Genomic DNA, 23,837 nt, shown 5'->3' with positions numbered 1-23,837 from the left:
GAACCCGGCGAGCGGCGCTGAGGGCGGCGGCGGCGGCAAGAGAAGAGAAGGCGGCGGGGCGTGGAGCGGCCTCCGAGGGGAAGGTAGGCGCCGGGCCAGGAGGTCGGCCTCTTAAGGGCGTGCGGGTTCGGCGCGGTGGGAGCACCCCGGAACCCACGCTGGGTTCCCGAGGGTCGGGCAGGGCATGGAACCACTGCCGCCCTCGCATCCCCGGGCACCGCGAGGGTCAGTGGAGCTGCCGGGTCAGTCGTGTTAACCCGCGGCCGCGCGGTGCTCTGGCTCAGAGACCAAAACCGGTCCGGGGCCTCGAGCGGGGCCTTCCCCTTCGTGCAGCTCCCTCGGCATGGAAACCCCACCCGCGTCCCCTCCCGGCCTCCTCCGGCTAGTCGCTGTCGGCCGCCCGGGCACCGTCCGCGGGAAGAAGCGGGTCCCTCCCCGCCCCGGCTCGCTGCATCACGCTGTAGTTGATAATAGTGCTTAAGACTACAGAGCTCCTAGCCCCCCCAGCCCCACTGGCGTAAGACCTCTCCGTGCCTCGGTTCCGCGTCTGTAAAACGGGTGTAATAACGGTTCCTACGTGGTGGGGTTCTTGTAGGATTTCATGAGTTGGTGAATGTAAAGCACTCAGAGTGCCTGCGGCTTAATCGCTTGGCTGCTCTTCTCAGCCCTTAAGACAGGTCGCGCACACAGAGGTGGAGACTAAGTGTGTGTTGCTTCAATGAGTGAATGAAGGTTGAACGGGGTTTGAACAGAGAATTGTGAGAAGCATTAGGCCTAGAGTGGGGCTGTGTGGGTGATAAGGAGGCTTTCTTTCTGGAGGTGAGCAGGGTTGGGAATGGAACAGAGGGTGTATGTGAAGGCTGCTATAACAAAATACCGCAGCCTGGTGGGGGTCTTGAACAGTAGACATTTATTTTCTCACAGTTCTGGGAACTAGAAGTCCAAGATCAAGGTGTCAGCAAGATAGTAATCTATATTATCTTGGTATAAATTTGTAGCATTTAGAACAGGAGGATACCTTAGAGATTATCTGACCCAATGGGGGAACCCCTCCACTTTCACAGAGGAAAAACTGAGGCCCAGAATCTCCATCCATCCTGAAACCATGTATTGAGCACCTACTGTGTCGAAGGCACTCTTCTAGGTACCAGAGATACGCTGATCAACAAGACAGAAGATTTTTTTACCTTGTGACAAAGTGGGTTAGCTGAAAATATATAGAGAGCCCCGTGCTTCTTGTATCACAGCACAGCGCCTTGCTGCACGTGTTCATCCTCATGTGTGCTGTGCTTTACTTTACTTTGGTGCTTATCTCTGGGATCACCTGGATAGTCAGGTATAGGTAGTAGACTGAAGAGGCTACTGACTTATTCCAAGGAAGGCCTTTGAGCTATTGCATGTAACTTGGAGAAGTGGTTAAGCATGTGGACTTTGGAGTCAGATTCCCTGGGTTTAAATCCCAATTCTGTGCCTTATTGATTACCTATTACTTATTAGCTGTGTTTGTCCTCTGTAACTCTGTTCAGGTTATCTATTGCTGTGTGACAAACTATCCCAAAACTTGGTGACTTAAAAACTGTTTTATTTTATCTCACGGTTTTGTGGGTCAGGAATTCAGTCAGGGCCGTGCTGGGTGGTTCTTCAGCTCCACATGTGTGGACTGGGAGTGGTGATCAGCTGGAAGGGCTGGTGTGGAGCATTCATTGTGGCTTTGCTCCCACATCTGGTACCTGGGAAGGAATGGCTGGAAGGCTGGGCTCAGCTGAGCCCTTCTGCTGCCCCATGTGCTCTCTCCAGCTGGGTGTCTGACAGTCCTGATGTTGACTCAGGCCTTCCAGAGCCAGTGTCCAAAACATGGAAGGTGGAAGCTGTCGGCTTGTAGGGCTTGGGCCCAGAAATGGGCACAGCTTTACACCCTTCCTTTTACCTGTTCTGTTGATTAAGGTAGAGGCTGTTCAGATTCAAGGAGAGGAGACCTAGATCCCACCTCCCCTTGGGAAGAGGGTCAGAGAAGTTGTGGACCTCTTTTATCCACCAAATGCCTCATTGTTCTCGTCTGTAAAATGAGGCTAATAGTATGTAGTATCTATTTTACAGTTATTCTGAGGATTAAATGAGTTAATATGTGTAAAGAGCTTCAAATACTGCCTGGCATAGAGGAAACATTTGATAAATATTTGTTGTTATTGTTACTAGGTACATGATACATTATTATTCATAGCTGTTATTCATAGGACACATAAGAAATGTTTTTTATAATCTTATTGGAGAGGCACAGGATTGACATCATGAAGCAATTAGAGAACTATATTAAGTAATATAGAATAGTTACAATTTTTATAGTCAAAGTAAACTGTGGAATGGTTCATAACTTTGCATGTCACTTCTCTATAGCTAGAGAATGTCTAATATAGATTCAGAATATTTTCTGTATTTTAACATTTAAGTCTTTGGAGGAAGGTTCTATGTTGTGTTTTTAATGTCCTTTTTCTCATGGGCATAAGAGCATGGGCTCCATCCAGGGTTTAGGAACCAGGAGGTGAGATGATGGGAGATGAGATGTGGAGATTCTGAGTTGAAGGGTCATATGGTTGGAGATGTTCAGCAGAAAGCTGGACATTTGGAACTGGTGGCTGAAGCTGGAGTTTCAAATTTAGGAATTGTCTGCTCTGAGCAGGTGAAAGCCAAGAATAGATGTGATGGTGATGGGAAAGAGAAGAGGGCCCAGGTGCTGAATCTTAGGGGACATTAACGTGTGGGGGGCTCACAGGGGAAGAAGTGCAGCCTGGAGATGGGACAGTTCAGGGACATGGAGAACCGGGAGCCTTCTGGGCAGGAGGAGTTCCACAGTGGAGGTGGGCAGGCTGCACCACCACCTGTTGTGGGAAAGCTTGGGGGGGAAGGGACTGAGGGCAGGCCACTGTGGGGAGTCTGTTTCAGCACAGTGAGAAGGGCAGCAGGTTGTAAGGTGAAAAAAGGAGTGGTGAGAAAGTAAAGTAGGGTGTGTAGATTGCTCTTTCAAACGTGTGAGAGGGGGGCCCTGTGATGACTAGATATACCTGGGGGAAAGGTTTGTTGTCCTGTTTTGTTTTGTTTTGCTTTTTTCAACACGGGGCCATCTTGGCGTGTTTACAGGGACTGGTGAGCCAGTGGAGGACAGAGTGGAGCACTGAAAGGGGTGATGAAGCAGAGTCCTAGAAGGGGAGGAGAAGGGAAGTCAGCTTTGGAAGGAGAAGGTGCGCTTCATCCTTTGAGGTGAAGGGATTGAGGGGGGTGAGCGGGAAATTTGGAATCACAAAAGGAATTTAAAGGCACTCAGGGTATAGTAAGTCATTCATGGAATCAACCTTAGTGAAGTCAGCGTCAGAGTCATTTTTATGGAAGAGGGAGACAGACGTGGTGAGAATGAAGAGAATGGAAAGGATTCAGAAGCACTGTTGTGGGGAATGTAGACGGAGTTGAAAAGAAACAAATAGAAAACGTTACTAACCAGCAGCAGAGATCAGCTAGCGTGCATTTTAGTGGTTGAGTATCTGCTGTGTGCCAGGTGAAGGTGGATAAGATGGTACCTTCAGAACTCACGGCAGAGTTGGAGATACAGGTGATAGGACACAATGACAGGGTATCTTACTGAAGTATTTATGCGGTAAGATCGCACAGATGTGACCCCAAAGTCAGACTTGAGGAAGGAACGGTGGGGAAGGGGAAACGTGGCCGGAAAGACTTCAGGAGCAGGTGACAGCTCAGCCAAACCGTGTTCAGAGCGTGGGCGTGATCTGGAAGGTGGGAGAGTCATTTGTCAATAAAGTATTCCCAGGACAGGAAGTATCAGAACCAGAGATTTTTGAGGAGAGAGCAAGGCAGAGGTCTGCAGTCCACCTGCTTCAGAATCACCTGGATGCGCACAGTGCAGATGCCTCGGCCCCAGGACTCTGCATTTTAACTGGCTCTCTAGGTGTTCCTTCTAGATAACTTGAGTTGAATATTTAATACATTGCCAGGGACTATATTAAATGTTCACATGGGTTCTCACAATTATCTCAATAACTGAGATAGGATGAGGAAAGTAGGACACAGAGAAGTCATTTGCCCAGTCGTATAGCTAGTGAGTAGTGGGCTAGGGGTCCAGAACTGGCCAGGAACACAGCTTGTTTGGGGAGCTGCAGGTAGTTTATTTTGGAGGGCACACCTGGGATTAATAGGAAGTAAGCCTAATAATAATAATAATAACAATAATAGAAGTAGAGGCCATGTTAAAAAGATTTTGCCTTCATGGTTTAGTGACTTCTTCAGTAATGTTTATGTATTGAGAATGAAAGCAAAGAAAGCAGGTAATGGCTTTTTAGTTTTTACTACCAAACTGCCATTTTAACTTCCATAGTCTCACCTCAGTCTGACTCCATTTCTCCCCACTTTTCCTCTTCCAAACACCATCTCTTACTAGACTGAGCTCCTCATCATCGGAGCCCGTGTCTTAACTCATGAAGTATCTAGCTCAGACTGTTTGGCTTCATTGTCATGTACTTGTGTGTGTGTTTCCTCCCGTAGAATGTAAGCTTCAGGAGGGTGGGGACCTGGGGTGTTTTGCTTACCGCTGTAGCCCTTGAGCCTGGCACAGAGGAGTCAGTAAGTAGATGATGAGTGATGAAATTTTCTGTATCCATATAATGGCTTCCGTCTCATTCAGAGTCAAAGTCAAGGTTCTTAAAAGGCCCTGCAAGGCTCTACGTGGTCTGGCCCTCTGCTTGTCCTTCCCCTCCCTGCCTCTCCCTTCCCCCTGGTGTCAGGTCCTCCCTCTCCCTTGGCTTCAGCTGCCCACTCAGCTCCGGCTCACACTTCATGATTGCCAGTGTTTCTGTTCCAGGACCCCCGGCTCATTCCCGTTCCTTCCTCAGGTCTCTGCTAAAGTAGCGCCTTGTCAGAGAGGCTGGAGGGATGAATGGATAGAGGTGCTGCCTTGCGGTACCTCTCTTATTGCCGTCTTATGGTGTGTGTTCATTTATTTTGGCTTGTGTCTTATCTCCCCAAATAGGCTCGTAATTTTCCTCAACTTCTACTTCAGTGCCCCATATACAGCTGCTCAATAAGTATTGATTTCATCTTATCCAGTTGGCCATTTCCCAACCTCATAAGTATTTATATATATATTTTTTTTCATTGAAGTAATCTAAGTAGAAATGAGAGACGTGCATGTAGTATTAGCATGGTCATATTCTGGATTTGCACTGCCAAATATGGTGACTATTTAAGTATAAATTACATTACATGTTCAGTTCCTCGGTCGTACTCACCACATTCCCAGTGTTCAGTGGCCCTGTGTGGCTCACGGCTGCTGTATTGAGCAGTGCAGATAAGGAACATGTCCATCATTGCTGATGGTTCTGTTGAACAGCGTTGGTCTAGATGCTTCAGAAGCTATGTTTTTTGCTCATTTTTTTAAACTGTTGTGACAGGGAATCATGACAGTGAAGCACAGGTCAGCCACTGGGTTTGGGTGCCATTTGATTTCTGGTGATGGCGTCAGGAATCACAACTTATCCATGTCCTTTGTCCTAGGTCTCCTGGATGGTGGAGCATGGACCCAGTTGCTACTCACAGCTGCCATCTCCTCCAGCAGCTGCATGAGCAGCGTATTCAAGGCCTGCTTTGTGACTGTATGTTGGTGGTGAAAGGAGTCTGCTTTAAAGCACATAAGAATGTTCTAGCAGCTTTCAGCCAGTACTTTAGGTACATATTTTAGACTTTGTTCTTCCAATTGTACGGAGAGAAAGCTCTTCTAGAATGGAACTATTTTGACTAAATTTTATTTTCTCCTTGGATTTCACTCTCCTTATCTTTTGTAGCACATTGTGGGTTTTTTGCTTTTGTATTGAATATTTAGAGTAACCTGAGAGGGAAAGAGCCTTTTAACTAAAATATATTTGGGGCACTTGAAACTATTTTGGCACTTTGTCTTTGATTTTAATAGTTCCAATTAACGTCCGTCTTCTGTATACATTTCTTATCCTTTCAGGATAAGAAGATTGAGAAATAGAATTTCTGGTAAGAACTTTTCTTTGATAAGAAATCAGAGAGCATTCTATACGCTATTTTTTTTAAATTAAAACATTTTAGTTTTTGTTTCTCATTTGACTATTCTAAGAAAACAGGTTTGAACTCAGTTTACTTACCCCTGTAATCATTTTTGCCTCAGTGAAAGATTTACTTATAAATAATAATATCAAGCGATAGTATTTCATTTATTTTTAACATTAGATTATGTATTCTACATACATTTTCTGATTAAGTAGATTTATCTCTCTTTAAGCACTAAAGCTTCTTTTTCAGTACCTTTTTTTCCCCTAAAATTCATACTATTTTATTGCTCTAGTAAACAACATATGGAACAGGATTTACTCATTCCTTGATAATCCTGAATCATCAAATTAAATCCCAGCTGTCATATATGCTACAAGTTGTATTATAGTGGATTGGCTCACTGAGGTACGCAGCACTTTTTGCCCATGTGCAAAATGGTCCCCTACTTGGTCTTTGCCTGTTCTGTTTTCATAGAACAGTTAGGTTTAGATGTTGTGATACATTGGCTATTTTGAGTTTTCCCCACTCTACTTCTGATATGTACTTTCCTTAAGTACATATTAGAATGGAACTGAAGGCTGTTTGGGGGATGCAGGTGATTGCATTTGATAAAAAGTCTTTAACAAACTTGCAAGACAATTTACCTGACTCAGCTTGGTAGTTTTACATGCAACAAATTCATTCACCAGTGAACTTGACTTGTGCCCAGAACAAAGTGCCTGGGCTTTATGGTGCCTTTTCCCCCCATTAACTTATAGGGCTCTCTCACTGCTGGTTTATGGACCATTGGGTTGCTGAGAAACATCTGACAGCCAGATAAATTACCGCTTAAAAAATGAGTATCTGTCAAGTACCTAGAGTAGTCAGATTCCTAGAGACAGAAAGCAGAATGGTGGTTTCCAGGGGCTGAGGGGATGGGGATAATGGGAGTTATTGTTTCACAGGTATAGAGTTTCTGTTTGGGATGTTGAAAAGGTCCTGGAAATGGTTAGTAGTGATGGTTGTACAACAACGTGAATGTACTTAATGCCACTGAATTTATCGTATGAACCATAGTCAAGTGTTTGACATTATGTGTATTTTGCCACAATTAACAAATTGAAATTTTAAAAAATTAGTGTATATCTAGGGTTGGTTTATTATAGCTATTTTTATTTTCAGATGTTTTTAAGACAGATACGGAAATATTTTTGTATGTGTTTTATGGTCTGAGATATGTACTTTGTCAGACTAAACGCAAAATATTGAAAAATGTGTGTTCTTTAGTTTTCTATACTCTGCAATTAGTATTACATTTAGATAATTGCATTTTGAAAAAAAGAACAATGAGTATATTTCAAAATTTTATGTTGAGATTTCCTTGGAAGTTTGGATATTCAACACACTAATTCAATGCGTCCGAATTGCTTTATTGGATGGCTTGCCAAAACCTTTTAAAGGATTAAAGCATACTTAATTTTAAAATCTTGGCATTTATAGAAGGGTGGTAATTTTGAATATTAACATGGATATTATTTATAAAAAAAGCTATCAGAATGTATGAACTGTTAACACTGTAAGCAGATATCCTTTCTTTTATCAGGAGCCTCTTTCAGAATTCTTCAGGTCAGAAGAATGATGTTTTTCACTTGGATATTAAAAATGTAAGCGGCATCGGGCAGATCCTGGACTTCATGTACACATCGCATCTGGATCTTAACCAGGACAATATACAAGTCATGCTGGACACGGCACAGTGTTTGCAAGTTCAGAATGTTCTGAATCTGTGTCACACATTCTTAAAGTCAGCCGGTGTAGACCAGCCACCCGGCCTGCCTTGTCACAGTACATTCTCCCTGCAAAGTGCTTTGACTCCTGACGCTAATTGTGTTATCAGTGAAAACTACGCCCCTCATTTGCTGCAGGAGTGCTCAGCAGGTGTTCAGCAGGGTAGAGTTGTGGATGAATCACATTCTCATGCCCCACCCTCAGTTGGTCTTCATACTTCCACAGCTGAAACCTCAAAACAAGCCCCTGATACGTTAGATGGCAGCTGCACAGAACTGCCTTTCAAACAGCCAAACTATTACTACAAGCTCAGAAACTTGTACAGTAAGCAGTACTATAAACAAGCCACCTGTCCCAGTCATGAGAGAATAATCAAGCAGCCTTTCACTTTCAGCACATCTTCAGACCTTCATGCCGCGGAACACCAGCCCTGTGCTGTTGGTCACGCCGAGTGTGTCCTGGAGTCCTCCGAGCACTTGCCTTCCAACTTCCTGGCCCAGCCTTTGAGTGAACCTACCCCAGACCCTGAGCCAGACCACACAAGCCAACAACCTACCAGACAGATGAGGCTCAAGAAGGCCATTCACCTTAAGAAGCTAAATTTCCTAAAGTCACAGAAATCTGCAGAGCAGACATCTGAACCCAAATCAGATGACAGGTTAACCAAGAGGATAGAATCTGCCAGTGACCATAGTGTAGAGAAAGTTAACAGCCAAAGTGCTGAAGAAAAAGAAAGTGAAGAACTCATCAGTTCTGAGAATTTTAATTGCATGAATGAGATGGAGAGGCCCGAAGACACTGCGGCCCTGGAAGACCAATCTCAGACACTTCAGTCACAGAGACAGTATGCGTGTGAATTGTGTGGAAAACCTTTTAAACATCCCAGCAATTTGGAGCTTCACAAACGGTCTCATACAGGTACACTGATTCGGTCCCCGCAGGCAAAAGGAAAGGAAATAATGCAGACGATCAGACACCACTGCCTGCTCCTGTTTTTGTAAGAAGTTTTGCTATTGCTTGATGACGTCATTGATATTTACCCCCCAAAATCAAAGAGTGTTAGCTATTTTTTATTTTATATTTTTGGTGATGCCTTTTAAAGAATAATCTTCATTTCTGTAAATGCTTTCATAGAGCCAGTTTAAAAGAATGGTACACGTTTCATTTTAACTTTAATTGCGGTTGTATATGGGAAACTTTCCATCTCTACAGTATGGCAGATTATTTTGATGCACTCAGATTTTCAAATTAATTCTAAAACAGATAAGCAATATTTAGTTCTTTCTTTAGAATTAGATTGTTTATTTTTTAAAAGCATAAGGTAGGTTAATTCAGACTGAAGTAATTTAGTTTGAGTAATCCTGAAAGCTTTGGAAGGTAATTTGAATATCAGATTTAAAAAATTGTGATTTGGGAGGCAAGAGGCAACCTTTTTAATAAGGATCAGCTTTAACCATTTGATATTTTCAAATGAAAATCCTTCCATCTGAATATTGAATTTTCAAAGTTTTGTTACCTTAATTCATACCTTAGTTCATGTAATTCATACCTCCCCTTCCCAAAATGTTTATTTTTTCCAAAAGCTTTAAAAGAAAGTGTTATATAGTATGTATACATTATGTAATATAATACATATATATTACTTTCCTTCCTGCATTTAAGCATGATGACTCTAGTATACATTACAAATTAATGGCAATTATCTTAGAGGCATGAGAAGGAATATGTTATAGGATGCTTCTAAAGTAACTGCTTTTCAAGGTACTTGTGTAATTGTGACCATTGATGTGATGTCCTGTTATCACTTTTGATTCCCTGTTTGCTTAGGTGTTTACTACCTCATTGCACTGTTGAGACTGAATTAATATTTATGAAAGCCCTTTATAAATTTTGGTGTATTTGAATATAAGATGCTATCATTATCATTACTCCATATGAAGACAGTATCATTGACTCAGTTTTGCCCTGTAAAAACTTAATTTAGGTCATTCTGTAATTTTCTGGAGCCTAATGATCACTATAATTTTTATTTGAGAAACTTACCTATTTAGCTTTAAAGGAAACAAGAATTGTTGATTCTGCAAGAACATCTTTGGTTAATAGTAGTCATACAGTTATATGGCACAGCTGCTTCCTGGGACATAAATATATTGAGAAGGGCAGCAGTTCTCAAAGTATGATCTGGGGAACCCTTTCAGGGGGTCATTGAGGCCAAAACTATTTGTATCATAATGTAGGATGCTCCTTGCCTTTTCCTTCTCCTTCTCCCACAAGTGTACAGTGGAGTCGGCTAAAGGCTGCAGGATCTGTGATGAGGCCTTCACTCTGGAGGCCAGTGAAAAATGTCTAGTTGTGTGTTTCAAAAATCACTCAGTTTTGATTTCTAATATGGACTATACTGCCAAATATGGCCCATATGAACGAAAGCTCTTTAGGGTCCTCAGTTGTTAAGAGCGTAAAGAGGTCCTGAGAACAAAAAGTTTGAGAACCACTGGAGTAGGGTTGTTAACCCTGGTCACTTGAGAGTCTTAGGAACTAGTGATCTCTTTTTTCAGACTCTCATATCTCATAGGGCGGACTTTAACGTAACATCTATTATCACTTAACTTCAGACATAAATGTAGTCCAAATACAGCATCCATATGATTATAATTACAGTTGACCCTTGAACAACGCAGGGCTGAGGGGCACTGACCCTCTGAGCAGTTGAAAATCCTAGTCTAACTTATAGTTGGTCCTCCACGTACTGGTTCCGCCACATCTGCAGACTCAGCCAACTTCCATCATGTAGTACTGTGATATTTACTACTGAAAAAAATCCATGTATGAGTGGACATGTGCAGTTAAAACCCTGTTGTCCAAGGGTCAACTGTAGTTGGGGTCAGAAGCTCCCCCCTTATCCTTGAGGAAGCCATTAAATAGTTTTTAGGAAAAGATCAAAATAAAAGTAATTTAGCAGAAGCCCATAAAGCTGGCACACCCCAACAATACAGTAGGAAGGGAAACATTTGTGTTATTTTTTTAAAAGGCTCTTAATGAAAGCACTTGATTTAAGGGGAGTGGGAAAAATGGAAGGTTCTTGGTCTTAACAGTCTCTGTTTATTAGGGTTCTAGAGGTGTTAAAGGCAGTACCTGAAGTATGTTTTTAAACAGATCATTTTCTAGAGACTGTCTTCAGAATTGCTGTGGTTTCTTTGTAGTAGAGTCCATTCTTTCCATCTATTCTGTACCAAAGTGTAATTATTCAGAGTTGCTGAAGTCAGGGGGCCAAGCAGTCAGCAGGGGAACATGTCTCATCATGGAATCTTCTTTTCCCCTGTCAGCACGTTGCAACCAAGGCTGAAAGGCAGTGGGGAGGGGATTTTTCCCATCACACTTTCAGGAGATCCCGCTCTGCTTTGGGTTGTCCCAGGTTCATACCTCATGTGGTGTGAATGAGTCACCCTGGTTCTGTTAGGAATCGGTGGTCATTGCAGGAGTCAGGCTGAGGACGGGTGACCAGGTTCATGCTGTTCAGCCAGAAAACTCACATTTGATTTTCAACTGAAGGAAAAGTCTGTGTCCAAAGCCTAAATATGGTTTGAATGCAGATAAATACGTTTGATTTCAACACAGGTGTAAATTTGGAGAACAATTTAATTTTTTAGAGAAAAGTAAATATAGATTTCACTTTTATCATCTCTGCCTGTCATCTAAGGGCGCGAGAGATCATGAGGATGAGGACAGAGGCTCCCGTTTTCATAGTTTGATGATGAAGTATGTAATGCTGTGGTTTGGAAGGTGGGACAAAAGAGACAGCTTAAACATTTTACACAGAAAACTATCCTGCAGATGTTACCCATGGTTTTACAAGTTGTTGTTTTGTTTTGTTTTAGGTGAGAAACCTTTTGAATGTAACATTTGTGGGAAACATTTCTCTCAGGTGGGAATTCTTTTATTTATTGTTAATAATTGGAAACCTGAAACCCAGTGTTTATTTTTATTACAGATAAGACATACTTTTGGACTTGGGGGAGAAGCCTCTGATGATATCTGTAACTTAAAAGACTTCAGACTAAATCAAGAAAAAAATAATTTTCAAGAAAAGAAATTTCTAGTTCATTGGGCGGAAAATACCATTTTTTATAAGTGTGTGAACTCTCACAATACCTTTTTCCCCCATTAAGGATGGGTCCATTTCTAGTATATTTCTTTTCCTCCACAAGTGATGTAAACCATATTGAGCAGCACTTGGGGGCTGCACATTGTGCTGGGCTGGATCCAAGACAAATGTCCTTATTCTTACTGAGACACTAGGTGTTAGGATGTTGGAGAAAAGACCAAACACATTTCATTCCCTGCTTTCACTACCATTACACATGTATTCTCTCACTCAGCCGGCATGTGTTGTGTCCTCCTGTGGGCTCTGTACTGATCTGGGCACTAGACGTAGAGAAACCTAGAGATTGAATGTTCTAAAGAAAATTTTGAACATGATAGAATGGCTGTGGGATCTTGCTTTTCCTTCTGAAATGGAAGGTAACTCTTCCCTCGCCACGTGCCGGGCATTGGCATTCCAGAAGCTTCTCGCAGGGTCCCAGTGCACAGTCCTGCAGAGGAAGCAGTCACCCCACAACTGTTTTTTACACACGCATGCTAATCCTGGAGTAACAGCATGTGCAAATGCTGTCTTACTGGGGAAGGACCTTGGGGCTGGGCCTCAACGGAGGACTCGAGCCCTCTGTTGTGGAGAGAGCGGGGCAGCGTGGCCCCGTGGAGCACGGCAACAGCAGGAGTGCGGCCCCTGCTTTTGTCACATCCCCACGGAGCTGGCTCTTCCAGTTTACCCTTCATCAGTCTCCCACACACCCAGACCTGCCATCTAATTACTTCTCCCTCTTTCTACTGGCTGCCAGCAGTGATTCACCTCATCCTAACGTGTTCCTGTGTATTACTAGTCCAGGCAGGGTGCGTGCACCCACCAAGTGTTCAGTGAGCTGCTGCTGAACTGAGTGGAGGGGTCATTGCTCTACCTGCCTCTCGCGTTGAGGCCTGTGCTTCTTCCTACCAGCCTCACCTGGGGGTCAGAGCTTGGCCTCTAGAGCCAGACAGTCTGGATTTGGATCCAGCCTCTGGTTTACTGCTCTGACCTTGGACAAGCTACCTAACCATTTGGCACTCAGCTTTCTTATCTATAGAGCAAGGGTGTGAGACCCTTGACCCCCATGGTGTGTGAGGAGTCAGTGAGTTCATAAGATGATTAGCATCTCACCTGGCTCATGGTGAGTCCTCAGGACACGCCACTGGCCGCTCTCCTGTTGCCATGGCCTCCCTCCTCTCTGGCCTCTCTGCTCTTGTGGACCAGTCTTCCCAAGGTGCACTCTCTCCAGCCCACATCCCACCGTTTTAACCTTGCTAGTTTTGGTGTAGTGGGAAAGCGCAAAACCTGGATTAATGACCGTTAATAGTTAGCAGTCTCTACTCTGGGCCTCATTTTTCTAATTCTTAAAAATAGGGATAATACCACCTCATGGGACTATTAGAATTAAATGAAAAAATGGACATGAAAGTCCTTTATACGTTTACGTTGTGATAACAATTTAGGTTCTGTCCTTTTCTTGCTTGGAACCCTTCCTTGACTCTTCAGTGCTAACCAAATAAAGTGTACCCAGACATTCAAGCATCGAGTCTGCCTTCGGCCTTCTCTCCTGGCGTTAATGCCGGGCTCACCCTCAGAGATTCTGACTCTGTTGGTTGGGGCTGGGGCTTGAGTGTTGGTACTTTTTAATACAGTGGTTTGGTTGGCAGCCCTGTCCACTGCTTCAGACCTTGTCCTACACTTTCCCTCTCGAGTCCCACCAAGGGCGGCCCTGTCTGATAAATGTTACAGAAATCCTCCTCTTCTGTGTTGGTGTCTGTATGTTTACCAGATTTTTATGACTGTAAAGTTATGTATAATTATAGTTTACAGATGTATATCGCTGTTTTATTTCATAATGAAGTAACGAAATTTTTGTGAATAAGCTCTGCCATGTGCTAGGGCACAAACACAAGTAAAGGCTTCAAGGAGCTTTGCGTTTAGAGGAAGAAACAGTTGTATAAACTGATAAAGCACAATGAAACGCTGCAAGTGCCGTGACACTTGTATAGGCAACTGTATGAAGAGGAGAGTAGTCATTTCGACCTGAAAGCTGGTGGGGGCGGGGTGGGCACTGAAGACAGGGGTCATTGATCAGCCTAGAGTCTCTGGCATTCCAGGTGGAGAGAGCAGTGGTGGTGTTTACACACGAATACTCAGTAACCTGTCCTTCATTTCTCATACGAACTGGAATACGTGTGGTTACAATGGACTGGAAATATTTTCCTTTCTGGAAGATTTAGAAAACAGACCTACCAATAAGAATTAATATTTTATGCTGTGTAGTATTTCGTAGTGTTAGTCTTTTTTTTTAAAAAAAAAGGTCAGCCACAACCTTACTTATGAGTCAGCAAGCAGTTTGAGACCTCAGCTTTAAAACGCTGTGATAAGCCTGGATTGTGACAACAAACTATGCACGTATTAATATAATTCTGGACACTGTATGGGCCTGGATCTCAGCAAGTAAGAGTCACGCAGTACTTTAGAGTATGAATGAGGCTCCATTTGGAGCCCCGTGTCTCCCGTGTGGAGGAGAACCTGGGCCATTTGATGCATCCAGGGGAGAAAACTAAGATAGTGACAGGTCTGGAGTGCCTGTCACATGAGAAACAGGAAAAGGGAAACAGTGTATTTAGCTGTCTTTGGGGAGAGGAATGGAGTTGCTTTGTCTCTCCAAGGAGGCAGAATAGAAACACTGAGCAGCTGCTGCAGAAGGACAGGTTCTGAGAGGCTCGGTGCCCTCCCAGCAGCTCCTGTGTTGTGTCCAGGGCATGACTGACAGGGATACAGCATCCCGTAGGAGGCTGCTTAGACACATTCCAGGGCAGTGATGTGGCCCGATGCCAGGGGTGGCAAAGTTTCATCCCATCCATGGTGAAAATGCAAAAAATAAGAATACTTTAATGAACTTTTCTTAAATTTTTAAATTTTCAGCTCTGAGGTGATATTTCCCACATTTTCAGTGTTAAATGTCCTTTTATCAATATAATGATCATTGTTCTTTAGGTGATATCTCAGTGTTAATCTCCATATTTTTTTTGTTTTGTTTCAAAGTCTTAAAACTTCTGAACTAGATTACTTTTAAGATCTGAGTTCTCTTTCTCTGAAGTTTTACGGTTCTCTATTTTTTTATATAAACAATCAGCAGCCACTAGAAGAGTACTCTGCCAGAGAATCTCTGCCTGGTTTGATCATGTTTAAATACTGAGTTTCAGGTACCTATTAGAAGGAGTTTATTTTTTAAACTGCTCAACAAATCAGGTGTTAACTTCTTTTCTACAACAGAGTTTTTCACTTCAAAATTCTGACAACTCCATCCTAATTTAAAATGGCATCCACTTAGAAAGGGTGGAACTTCCTTTTGTGCAGATATTTTTCAGCCCAACAGCAGCACAAGCTTTTGAGTCCACAGACGAAGCTGAATTAGAATATTCCATCCCAGCTCTGGGGGCTGAGGCTGCTTCCCTCCCAGAGCCTCTGTTTACTTCCTGTAATGTGTGAATTATACTTTATGAGGACATTGTGACGACTCACTGAAACACTATTTGCAACTGCTTAGCAAAGTGTTCCATTCATAGTAAACTCTTCATAAATGAGGGCTACTAGTATTAGCACTTACTGGAGTTTTCATGGATCCAACTATAGATGATTTCTAAGATGTGTAATAAAGCATAGCAAAGTTTACCAAAAATAAAGACTCTTGACTAAAGGGCAAATAATCTGGGCCCCACTGTGCTATGTAATTCGGTAAAAATTATCTGAATGCATTATTGGATGTTTTTGCCTGAATCTTTCCATTATTTAATCTACTTTTATACCATTTATCAGACTAATTTGTGCTCCTTTATTTGGGGGAATGATAATTACTTTCATTAGATATGTCCAGTATTAAATAGCTAAGGAAACATCTTAAAGTTTGTTTTACTGTTGTGTACTATAATATTAAGTGGAAGATCATTTAGTTTGAAAACAAGTAATTGTTTACTTTGAAAACCAAAGTAATTGTTTACTTGTTTACTTTGAAAATAAGTAATTGTTATGCTTTATTTAAAAAAGAAAGATGCAGCATTGCTAAGAATCAAATCAGAATGCGTTTCAATCATAATACATAGTTTACAAAATAACTTGAAACAAGAGGGATCTAATTTAACTGTTGAGCAGATGGTGCTATTCAAATTGTTATTTAAATGACAGGCTTTTCTGAAATTTGGAAATGACTGATTTAAAGCCCTCAGTGGTGCATTGTCTCAACTCCAGTGAACTGGTTCCTGGATGGCAAAGTGACTGCTTGTCATACTGAATTCAGCACAAGCTAGTTTATTCACAGAAACTTGCACGCCCTCATGTAAGACAAGAGTTTAAACTCAGACAAACTAATATTAATTTCTGGCCTACCATGTAACTAGAGCAACTAATTTATTTATCTGAATCTCAGTTTTACACCTAGAAAAGAGATAATAATACCAATTTCTAAGAGTAATTTAGTTAGACTGTACTTGTAAAGGCCTGAGTAGACCAAATATCTATTGCTGTTGACATTTGCTGTTTTATTACTGTTATTAATAGTCATTCAGTTAAAAGCTGGGTATTTCCCAGTGTTTTGCCAGATTCTTTCTCTTTGCTTATCTAAAATAAACAAGTTTTTTCCTAAGCTATATTTATCGTATTCTGAAATGTAGTCTCTAACTTAGTGTTTCCCAGAGTCTGATAGACATAAAGAATCTTCTGTGTTATATAACATAAAATCTACAGACAACATTCTTTATACCTGTCCACGGGTTCAGAACCACCTTCAAACCTATAACCATGAACTATCTTTGCATTTTGTTTAAAATATACATAGCAAATTTGTAAATTTACATAGCCAAGTTTGTGAGTTGGGTATTACTGTTCATTCTCTTTTTTTGGCTAATTTTGTGCATAAGGCCTGCAACATTATTACCCTTAGATATAGTCATCCTGCTCAGTGTCTTTGTAACAGAACACTGTAAAAAAATTAAGTTGGGAAATGACAGATTGAGAGTATTATATTATAACAATGGAAGATTGTGTTTCCAAATCCTAATTTGAAACATTTGCCAGTAGCTTTTGTAATATCTGAGGCATTTGCAGGTTTAATTTCACTGTACTTTAGGCAATTTAATATTGATTTCCTGTTGATTAGTACATGGAAATCTATTTTGTGATCTCCATTTAAATCAGTTATTCTTCGTAAAGCCCTGCTAGTTTCAGAGATTAGAAACGTAAAAGGCCTGCAGCTGAAGGACTACTGTGAATCTCCTGATTTGCTTTTTTGCACGAAGGTGAAAATGACCAACCTGTCAGGCAGAACAACTGTACTGCCAAGAAGAAATACTTTTTGGAAATGTCTTACTTTCTTTATAAACAAAAGCTGTTTTTCAGGAAGAAACAATGAATACTGAAATAACCAAGTACAAGTGCTACCTTTTTTTCAAATGATGTTGCATATAGGTGGTCCAGGTTTTAAAAAAAAAAATGAAATAAAATACATCAAGAGCTGTTTACAACACAAGCTTAGCGACCCCTAAAGCAGCCTCCACAGTATGTCGGGCCCATTTTAGAGGGGTGCGACACCGTGGACGGACCAGGGGCTGGTGTGGAGCAGAGCTGAGAGGCTCCCCTGTTCAGCTCACTGCTGGGCGGGGCTGCTCCTGACTCAGAACCAGGCCGGACCTTGATCTCCTTGCATGTGGCCGCGTCTGAGTCGTGCATCCGGAGTCTTCATTTGGAAGTTGGATGGGAACCTGGCTAAATCTGCCAGTTTTCCTTTTGAATTTATGTGCTCTTAAAATTTTTTTTTCACTATTGGCATGTTTTTTCTTTTCCTTTTTTACAGGCGGGTAATTTGCAGACTCACTTACGTCGGCATTCTGGGGAGAAACCATACATCTGCGAGATCTGCGGGAAGAGGTCAGTGCTGGGCTCGTTCATTCGCACGTCAGGAGCAGTCTTGGTATCTCTGAGCCGCGTAGGGGCTCACTGTCACTCAGGAACACAGTAAAGCCAAACCCTCTGGCTTTTCTTGTGACACACATGAGAATAGCAAAAAGAAATGGAAATGTTAATTAAAGGAAAGAGAATCTAGGACACAAGTCTTAGGAAATGGGATTTTACATGAAACAAAATTATCTTATGCTAAAATTTCCATTCATTCCAAAAATGTCTGTTAAAATAGATGACTGGCCCCCACGGAGGTGACTGTCTGGTAGGGGTAATGAGACTCGCAGCCTGAATGCCTGGAATCAGGAGAGGAGATGGTAGGAGGCACCCCAGCTGCGCACCCAGACCTGTGAAGGGCCGAGAGTTCAGCCACAGGAAGGCCTGGCAAGCCTGAGGGCTGGGGAGGCCTTGGACTTGGAAAGTGAGGCTTGACTTGGTGACAGTCTCCCTCTGGAGGTGGAGAGCAGTATGAGGAGATGGTCCCTCCTCTGGGCACACCGGCCTGCAGCGTGGACTCCCCGCCCCTCACTGGGGGTGTTTGTCGGGAGTCCACATACTCTATGATCTATTGTTTGGTCATTCTAGGACAGCAGGCAACAACCAGGACTATACCAGTCACACAGTGTTTTCTTCATTCGTTTAACCAGTCATTCATTCAGCATTTATTAGTCACCTACTGTGTGCTAAATGCTGTGTTGGGAACATACAGATTCTCGGCCCCTGATAAGTTCGTACTCAGGAGTTGGGGGCGGGGTGGGATGGGCATAGGGCAGCTATAGTCACAGTCCTCTGCTAGGATGGGACAGCACTCTTGATTCGGTTCCAGGAAGACAGTTACCTTTGCAGATGGTAGAAAACAAAGAAGTGAAAGCTACCTAGCCTGACATGTCTCCCTTTCTGCCATAGCTGCCCAGGTTTAGTGCCCAGGTCACATGTACTGCCTGTTTGAGGCGCCTCTTAGCATAAGCCCCCTGCTGCTTCACTTGGGGTCCTTGTTTTGCAGGATATTTTAAATGTGAGCCTTCTGAGCTCCATGCATTTAAAATCATGTCTCTATGCAACACCTTCCCCCAAATGCAACCTCTTATCCTGCTATCGAGTGTGGTGGGAAGGAAAGAGCATAGAGCTTCATACTGGGGGTTGGGTTGGAGTTACTCCCCAAGCCAACTTAGTGGTCACCTCTGAAGAAGAAAGGTTAGTGAAAGTAGGTAAGAAAAAATGTTTTAGAAACAAAACACTTGGATCATTTTCTACTTTCCTTTAAAAAGAGAATAAAAGTAAACTTTTTTGTTTTTTTTTAAATCTCTGAAATGAAATCAGGCCACTCCTCATCACATTCCGAAGTAATAGAGGGAGCAGCTCATCTCCTCCCTCAGCGACTTGCAATTAGAAAGATTTGCAGTGACGTAGAAAGGCTCTTAATTGAATTTCCAAATTGCATTACAGGTTTGCAGCCTCTGGTGATGTCCAGCGTCACATCATTATTCACTCAGGAGAAAAACCACACTTGTGTGACATCTGTGGTCGAGGTACAGCTGAGGGTTTCCCTTTTCTTCCTTGAAAATTTCTGATTAAAATGTTCTCAGCCCTTCAATTTAACCCCTGTTGTGGTCTCTCTAGGGTTCAGTAACTTCAGTAATTTGAAGGAGCACAAAAAGACACACACGGCTGATAAAGTCTTCACCTGTGGCGAGTGTGGAAAGTCTTTTAACATGCAGAGGAAGTTGGTAAAGCACAGAGTTCGGCACACGGGTGAGCGGCCTTACAGCTGCTCTGCCTGTGGTAAGTTCCTGCCCACCGCAGACCCGCGGTCACCTGGTCATCCCTGTGGGGAGGGCACCGGGGTCTGTGCCCACTCCGTCCTGGGCTGTTAGGGGTCTCAGATAAGTCGTCCCTTTTTTCATGGGTAAAATGGAAGTGATGCTGTTTCTTAACCACCTTGGTCCTCTGATTCGTCTGCATTTGTGTAGCAGGCATTTACTGAGTGTCTTCAAGGTATCAGGAACCATCCTGGGTGCTCCAGTTACACAGATGACTGATACTGAGTCCCAGGTGCCCTGTGCTCCTGGTCTGGGCCCGTGGAGGGTTGGCAGTTGGAAAAGCGGGGGAGAGCGTGGGGTGCAGCAGCAGGGGCTAGAGCATGGTGGCCTGCTGGGGCCTCGGGGGCACACGGTAGGCTCAAGAGGGAGGGCTTCTTGAGATCATATTGTGTATCATGAAGCAAAGGTCGTTTCTACGGCATTTGATGCCTCAGAAAAGTCATCAGGAAGGAAAGGGAAGGCTGGCAGCTCTCAGTTTCCAGGCACATCACTGCACAGATGAGGAAACTGGGATTGCAAGTTAGGTCACCTGGTACCTGTGATAACAGAGTGTTGGAACCTCTGAAGAACTGGGAGGGCCTGTATGCATGTGTGGTGCAGCTGTGCACATGTGCACACATGTGCCCCTGACAATGTGGATTGAATCACAGGCAAATGAGTGAATAACCATTTTTACGATTACCTGTTTAGAACAAATAGGAAAAATGCTCAGAGTCAGGCTGTGGGGAGCCTGGAATTGGGGCATCCTCGGAGTGGCTTGTTCTAGTTGTGGTTGGTATCTAAATTAGGGCAGGACGCATGGGATGTAACCAAAGGGAGGCAGCTTTGTTTGTATCTCCCACTTACACTGTGTACAGATCTCCTGGACACCAATGTCGGCAGCTCCATTACTACTAAAGGGTAAAATTGCATCACTTTAAATCACAAATGCAGTCTCAAATCACTAGTTTAAAATGTCAGTTCTAAATTATTATTACAACTGTGAACTTGATTTCAGGTTCACTCTTCTCTTCCTTTCCCAGCCAGGCCTGCTGCTGGCTAAGACCCTGTAGAGAAAGCAGTGCAGCAGGACCCTCTCTTCCCCCCCACTTCGTTTCCACCCCTCCAGCCACTCACTGACCATGGTTTCTGACCCTAACAAGGTCAGCTTTCAGGGAAAGGGGGGAGGGAGAAAGGGAGCAGGCATGGTCTTTCATGACAGGTTCAAAGCTTTATAACACCTTTATTGAGATAAATCCCGTACTGTAAAATCTAGCCATTTAAAGTGAACGATTCAGCGGTTTGGGTGTATTCAGTGTTGTGCTTCCCTCACCACCATGTAATCTTAGAACCTTTTCCTCACCCTAAAAAAGAAACCCCACACCCATTAGCAGTCACTCCCCATCCCCTCCCCGCAACCCGAGGTAACCCTTAATCTACTCTCGGTCCCTATAGATTTGCCTGTTGCAGACATTTCATATAAATGGAATCATGTAATACGTGGTCTTTTGTAACTGACTTCATTTCACTTAGCAAATCTGCTCTGAGCATTCATGTACATGTTTATGTGTGGATGTATGTTTTCATTTTCTTGGATTCAAAAGACAGTTTCCGTTTTAAGGTGGCTTCCCATTCTGAGCTTTGCTGAGTTTAAAGCTTGGTCCTCTCTCTGCCCCTTCCTTCCCTCCTTCCCCCGTCCCTGTCCCTGTCCCTGTCTCTCCAGCATTTCATGCTTCTTCTAAAGAAAGCCTTCCCTTCCACTCTGTCCTCCTTCCCCAGCACTCAGCTGTACTTTTCCGAGATGGAAAGGTGCATTTTCTTTCAGCGGGACTTTTTCCTTTAGCGCTTGGTTTTGTAAAAGCAGTTTCCTCCGAGGAGACTTTCTCTGTTGGCGCCCCGACGCCTCTCTAGGCAGTCCTCTTAGGCCCCAGGCTGGCTCACTTCCCATCTGGGGACATACTCACATTCCGTGCTCTGGGGGATTGCAGGCCCACACCTGGAGGCAAGCGCTGCCCCACCGTGACCTCCTGATGGACACACGTCGAGCCTGGCTGCCCTGTCTTGACTTGAGGGCAGAGGGGAGACCCCTCCCATATCCCCTGTCTCACTGGGAACTCTACTGTGGCTGAAGTTTATACACGTTAAGGACCCTGAAAATAGTTAACACCTTTTGCCTACTAATTCCACTACTGAGAATTTATCTTAAGGAAACAATGAAAAGAAAGATGTTAGTTGAACCTCAGGTATAGTAGCAAACAGTTGGAAGCAGCCCAGATAGCCCACTGTTGCTTGACCAGGGCTGGATAGCTGAGAATTCAAATATAATGACATAGGAATAAGTGAAAAGTTCTAAAATATGTGTCCATGTAAATTGTGTAGTTTGTTTCAGACCTTGGTAAATGTGTTATGACTTCTATAAGGTTATTTATTGGTTTTTCTCTTCCGATCTTCTAACCTACTCTCATGATGGGACTAGATCCCCTACCTCTAGCTTATACCCAGAAAAAGGAAATAGGACCTGGAGAAGGATGCGTAAAATTATGTTAAAAGCTGAATACATAAGTACCTTCAGAAAAGATGCTTCTAAACTATAGATTGGCTGTGTTAGATTTGTGAAAATCTGAACAAAACTGATGTGGTTTCCCAGTGTGGGCGTTTGGGGCAGGCGCCCAGGCCCACCCAGCGAGCACTCCTGTGCAGGGAGACGGGGCTCCAGAGCCCTCGCACGAGACGCCCAGACCAAGGCTGCAGGTTGGAGGGGCTACAGCCGGAGAAGAGTGGAAGAGTCTGGAATCAGAGCGAGCAGGTGACAGCAGGGCTCAGCTGAGTTCACATGAAAGCAGAGTCCTTTGGGGTTTAGCAGGGGTGGAGGGGACTCCTTCCAGAATGTTCTCCTCTGAAAAGATCCCTTTTCTTCTTCCAGGAAAATGTTTCGGAGGATCCGGCGACCTCCGCAGGCACGTCCGCACTCACACAGGGGAGAAGCCATACACGTGTGACATCTGCAACAAGTGCTTCACCCGCTCTGCCGTGCTGCGGCGTCACAAGAAGATGCACTGCAGGGCCGATGACCAGGGGCAGGACGCTCTGGAGGAGCTCACGCAGGCCATCGAGACCTCGGACCTGGAGAAATCTCAGAGCTCGGATTCTTTTTCTCAGGACGTGTCCTTGACTTTGATGCCCGTGTCTGTTAAAATCCCCGTCCACCCAGTGGAAGAAGACTCAGTAGCAGAATTTGACGGCCACTGTAAGTTCCGGTCCCTGGTTCAGTCTCACGGAGCAGGTGAGCAGGAGAAGCTCAGCTTGGGTCCCCTCAAGCTCGCCAAGCCTCATGTGCCGCAGGCGCAGCACCAGGCCTACAGCTACTCAGGCGTGGAGGCCGCGGCTGGCACGGAGCCGCTGCAAGCCGACGGTATGGCCGCGATCCGCTCGTCCCTGGCTGCCCTGGACCATCACTGCGCCGACCCCCTGGGCAGCCGCGCGTCCGCCCCTGCGTACAGGAACTCGGAGGGACAGTTCTTCTCCAGCATGACCCTCTGGGGGCTGGCGATGAAGACGCTGCAGAATGAAAGCGAGCTGGACCAGTGAGGTCCTCTGTCAGCAGCTCAGCATCAGAGGCGGCTTTAGCCCGAGAGGCTAGACTCTCCCTCCTGACAGGGGGTGGTCGTCGGAAGTGCCTTGAGCTCAGCGTGTGGGAAGAAAGGCCTCCTGGCACATCGTGGAAGTGGACGAGGGACTGAACAAGCCTTGCGCCCCAGAAGGCTTGAGAGACCGTCTCCCAGACGTGGTGTGAACTGCGTGTAACTACTGTACATTTTGGTCGTGGTAAAGGGAAAATATATGGATATAATAATACAGATATTATTTTTGCATTTTTACATGATTGAAATTTGTAGCATTTTGTATTTTTATTTACAAAAAGATTTTATTTGTATAGGAAACTCATACTATAATTTAATTTGAATAAATAAAAGTTGCCTTTCTGTATAATATTGTGTTTCCGCAAATATTTTTATTAACCCAAAGACCATAGTGGTATGAAAAGAGACATCAACGAGGGCTCACCCTGCAGGGATAAGTGCCAGGTTCAGTTCTTGTGCCATCTTGGACAGTGG

The 23,837-nt window shown here is 43.8% G+C and overlaps 1 protein-coding gene across 1 annotated transcript; it reads left to right on the top strand.

The window, feature by feature from the left end:
* The first annotated feature begins 53 nt into the window (after positions 1 to 53).
* Positions 54 to 23,507, top strand: ZBTB49 (zinc finger and BTB domain containing 49). Its single transcript, XM_082837993.1, is given in 9 exon segments — positions 54 to 83; positions 5,557 to 5,727; positions 7,661 to 8,763; positions 11,721 to 11,767; positions 17,820 to 17,980; positions 19,326 to 19,359; positions 19,362 to 19,452; positions 19,544 to 19,705; positions 22,646 to 23,507. Coding segments are annotated over 8 exon segments (2,415 nt in total). The 5' UTR covers positions 54 to 83; positions 5,557 to 5,575; the 3' UTR covers positions 23,311 to 23,507.
* Positions 23,508 to 23,837: the final 330 nt, after the last annotated feature.

The sequence above is a fragment of the Leucopleurus acutus genome (genome assembly GCF_964270905.1).
Source record: "Leucopleurus acutus genome assembly, chromosome: 4".
Lineage (NCBI taxonomy): Eukaryota > Metazoa > Chordata > Mammalia > Artiodactyla > Delphinidae > Leucopleurus > Leucopleurus acutus.
The sequence above is the reverse complement of the archived record's forward strand: the minus strand, read 5'-3'. Positions and strand labels throughout refer to the sequence as shown.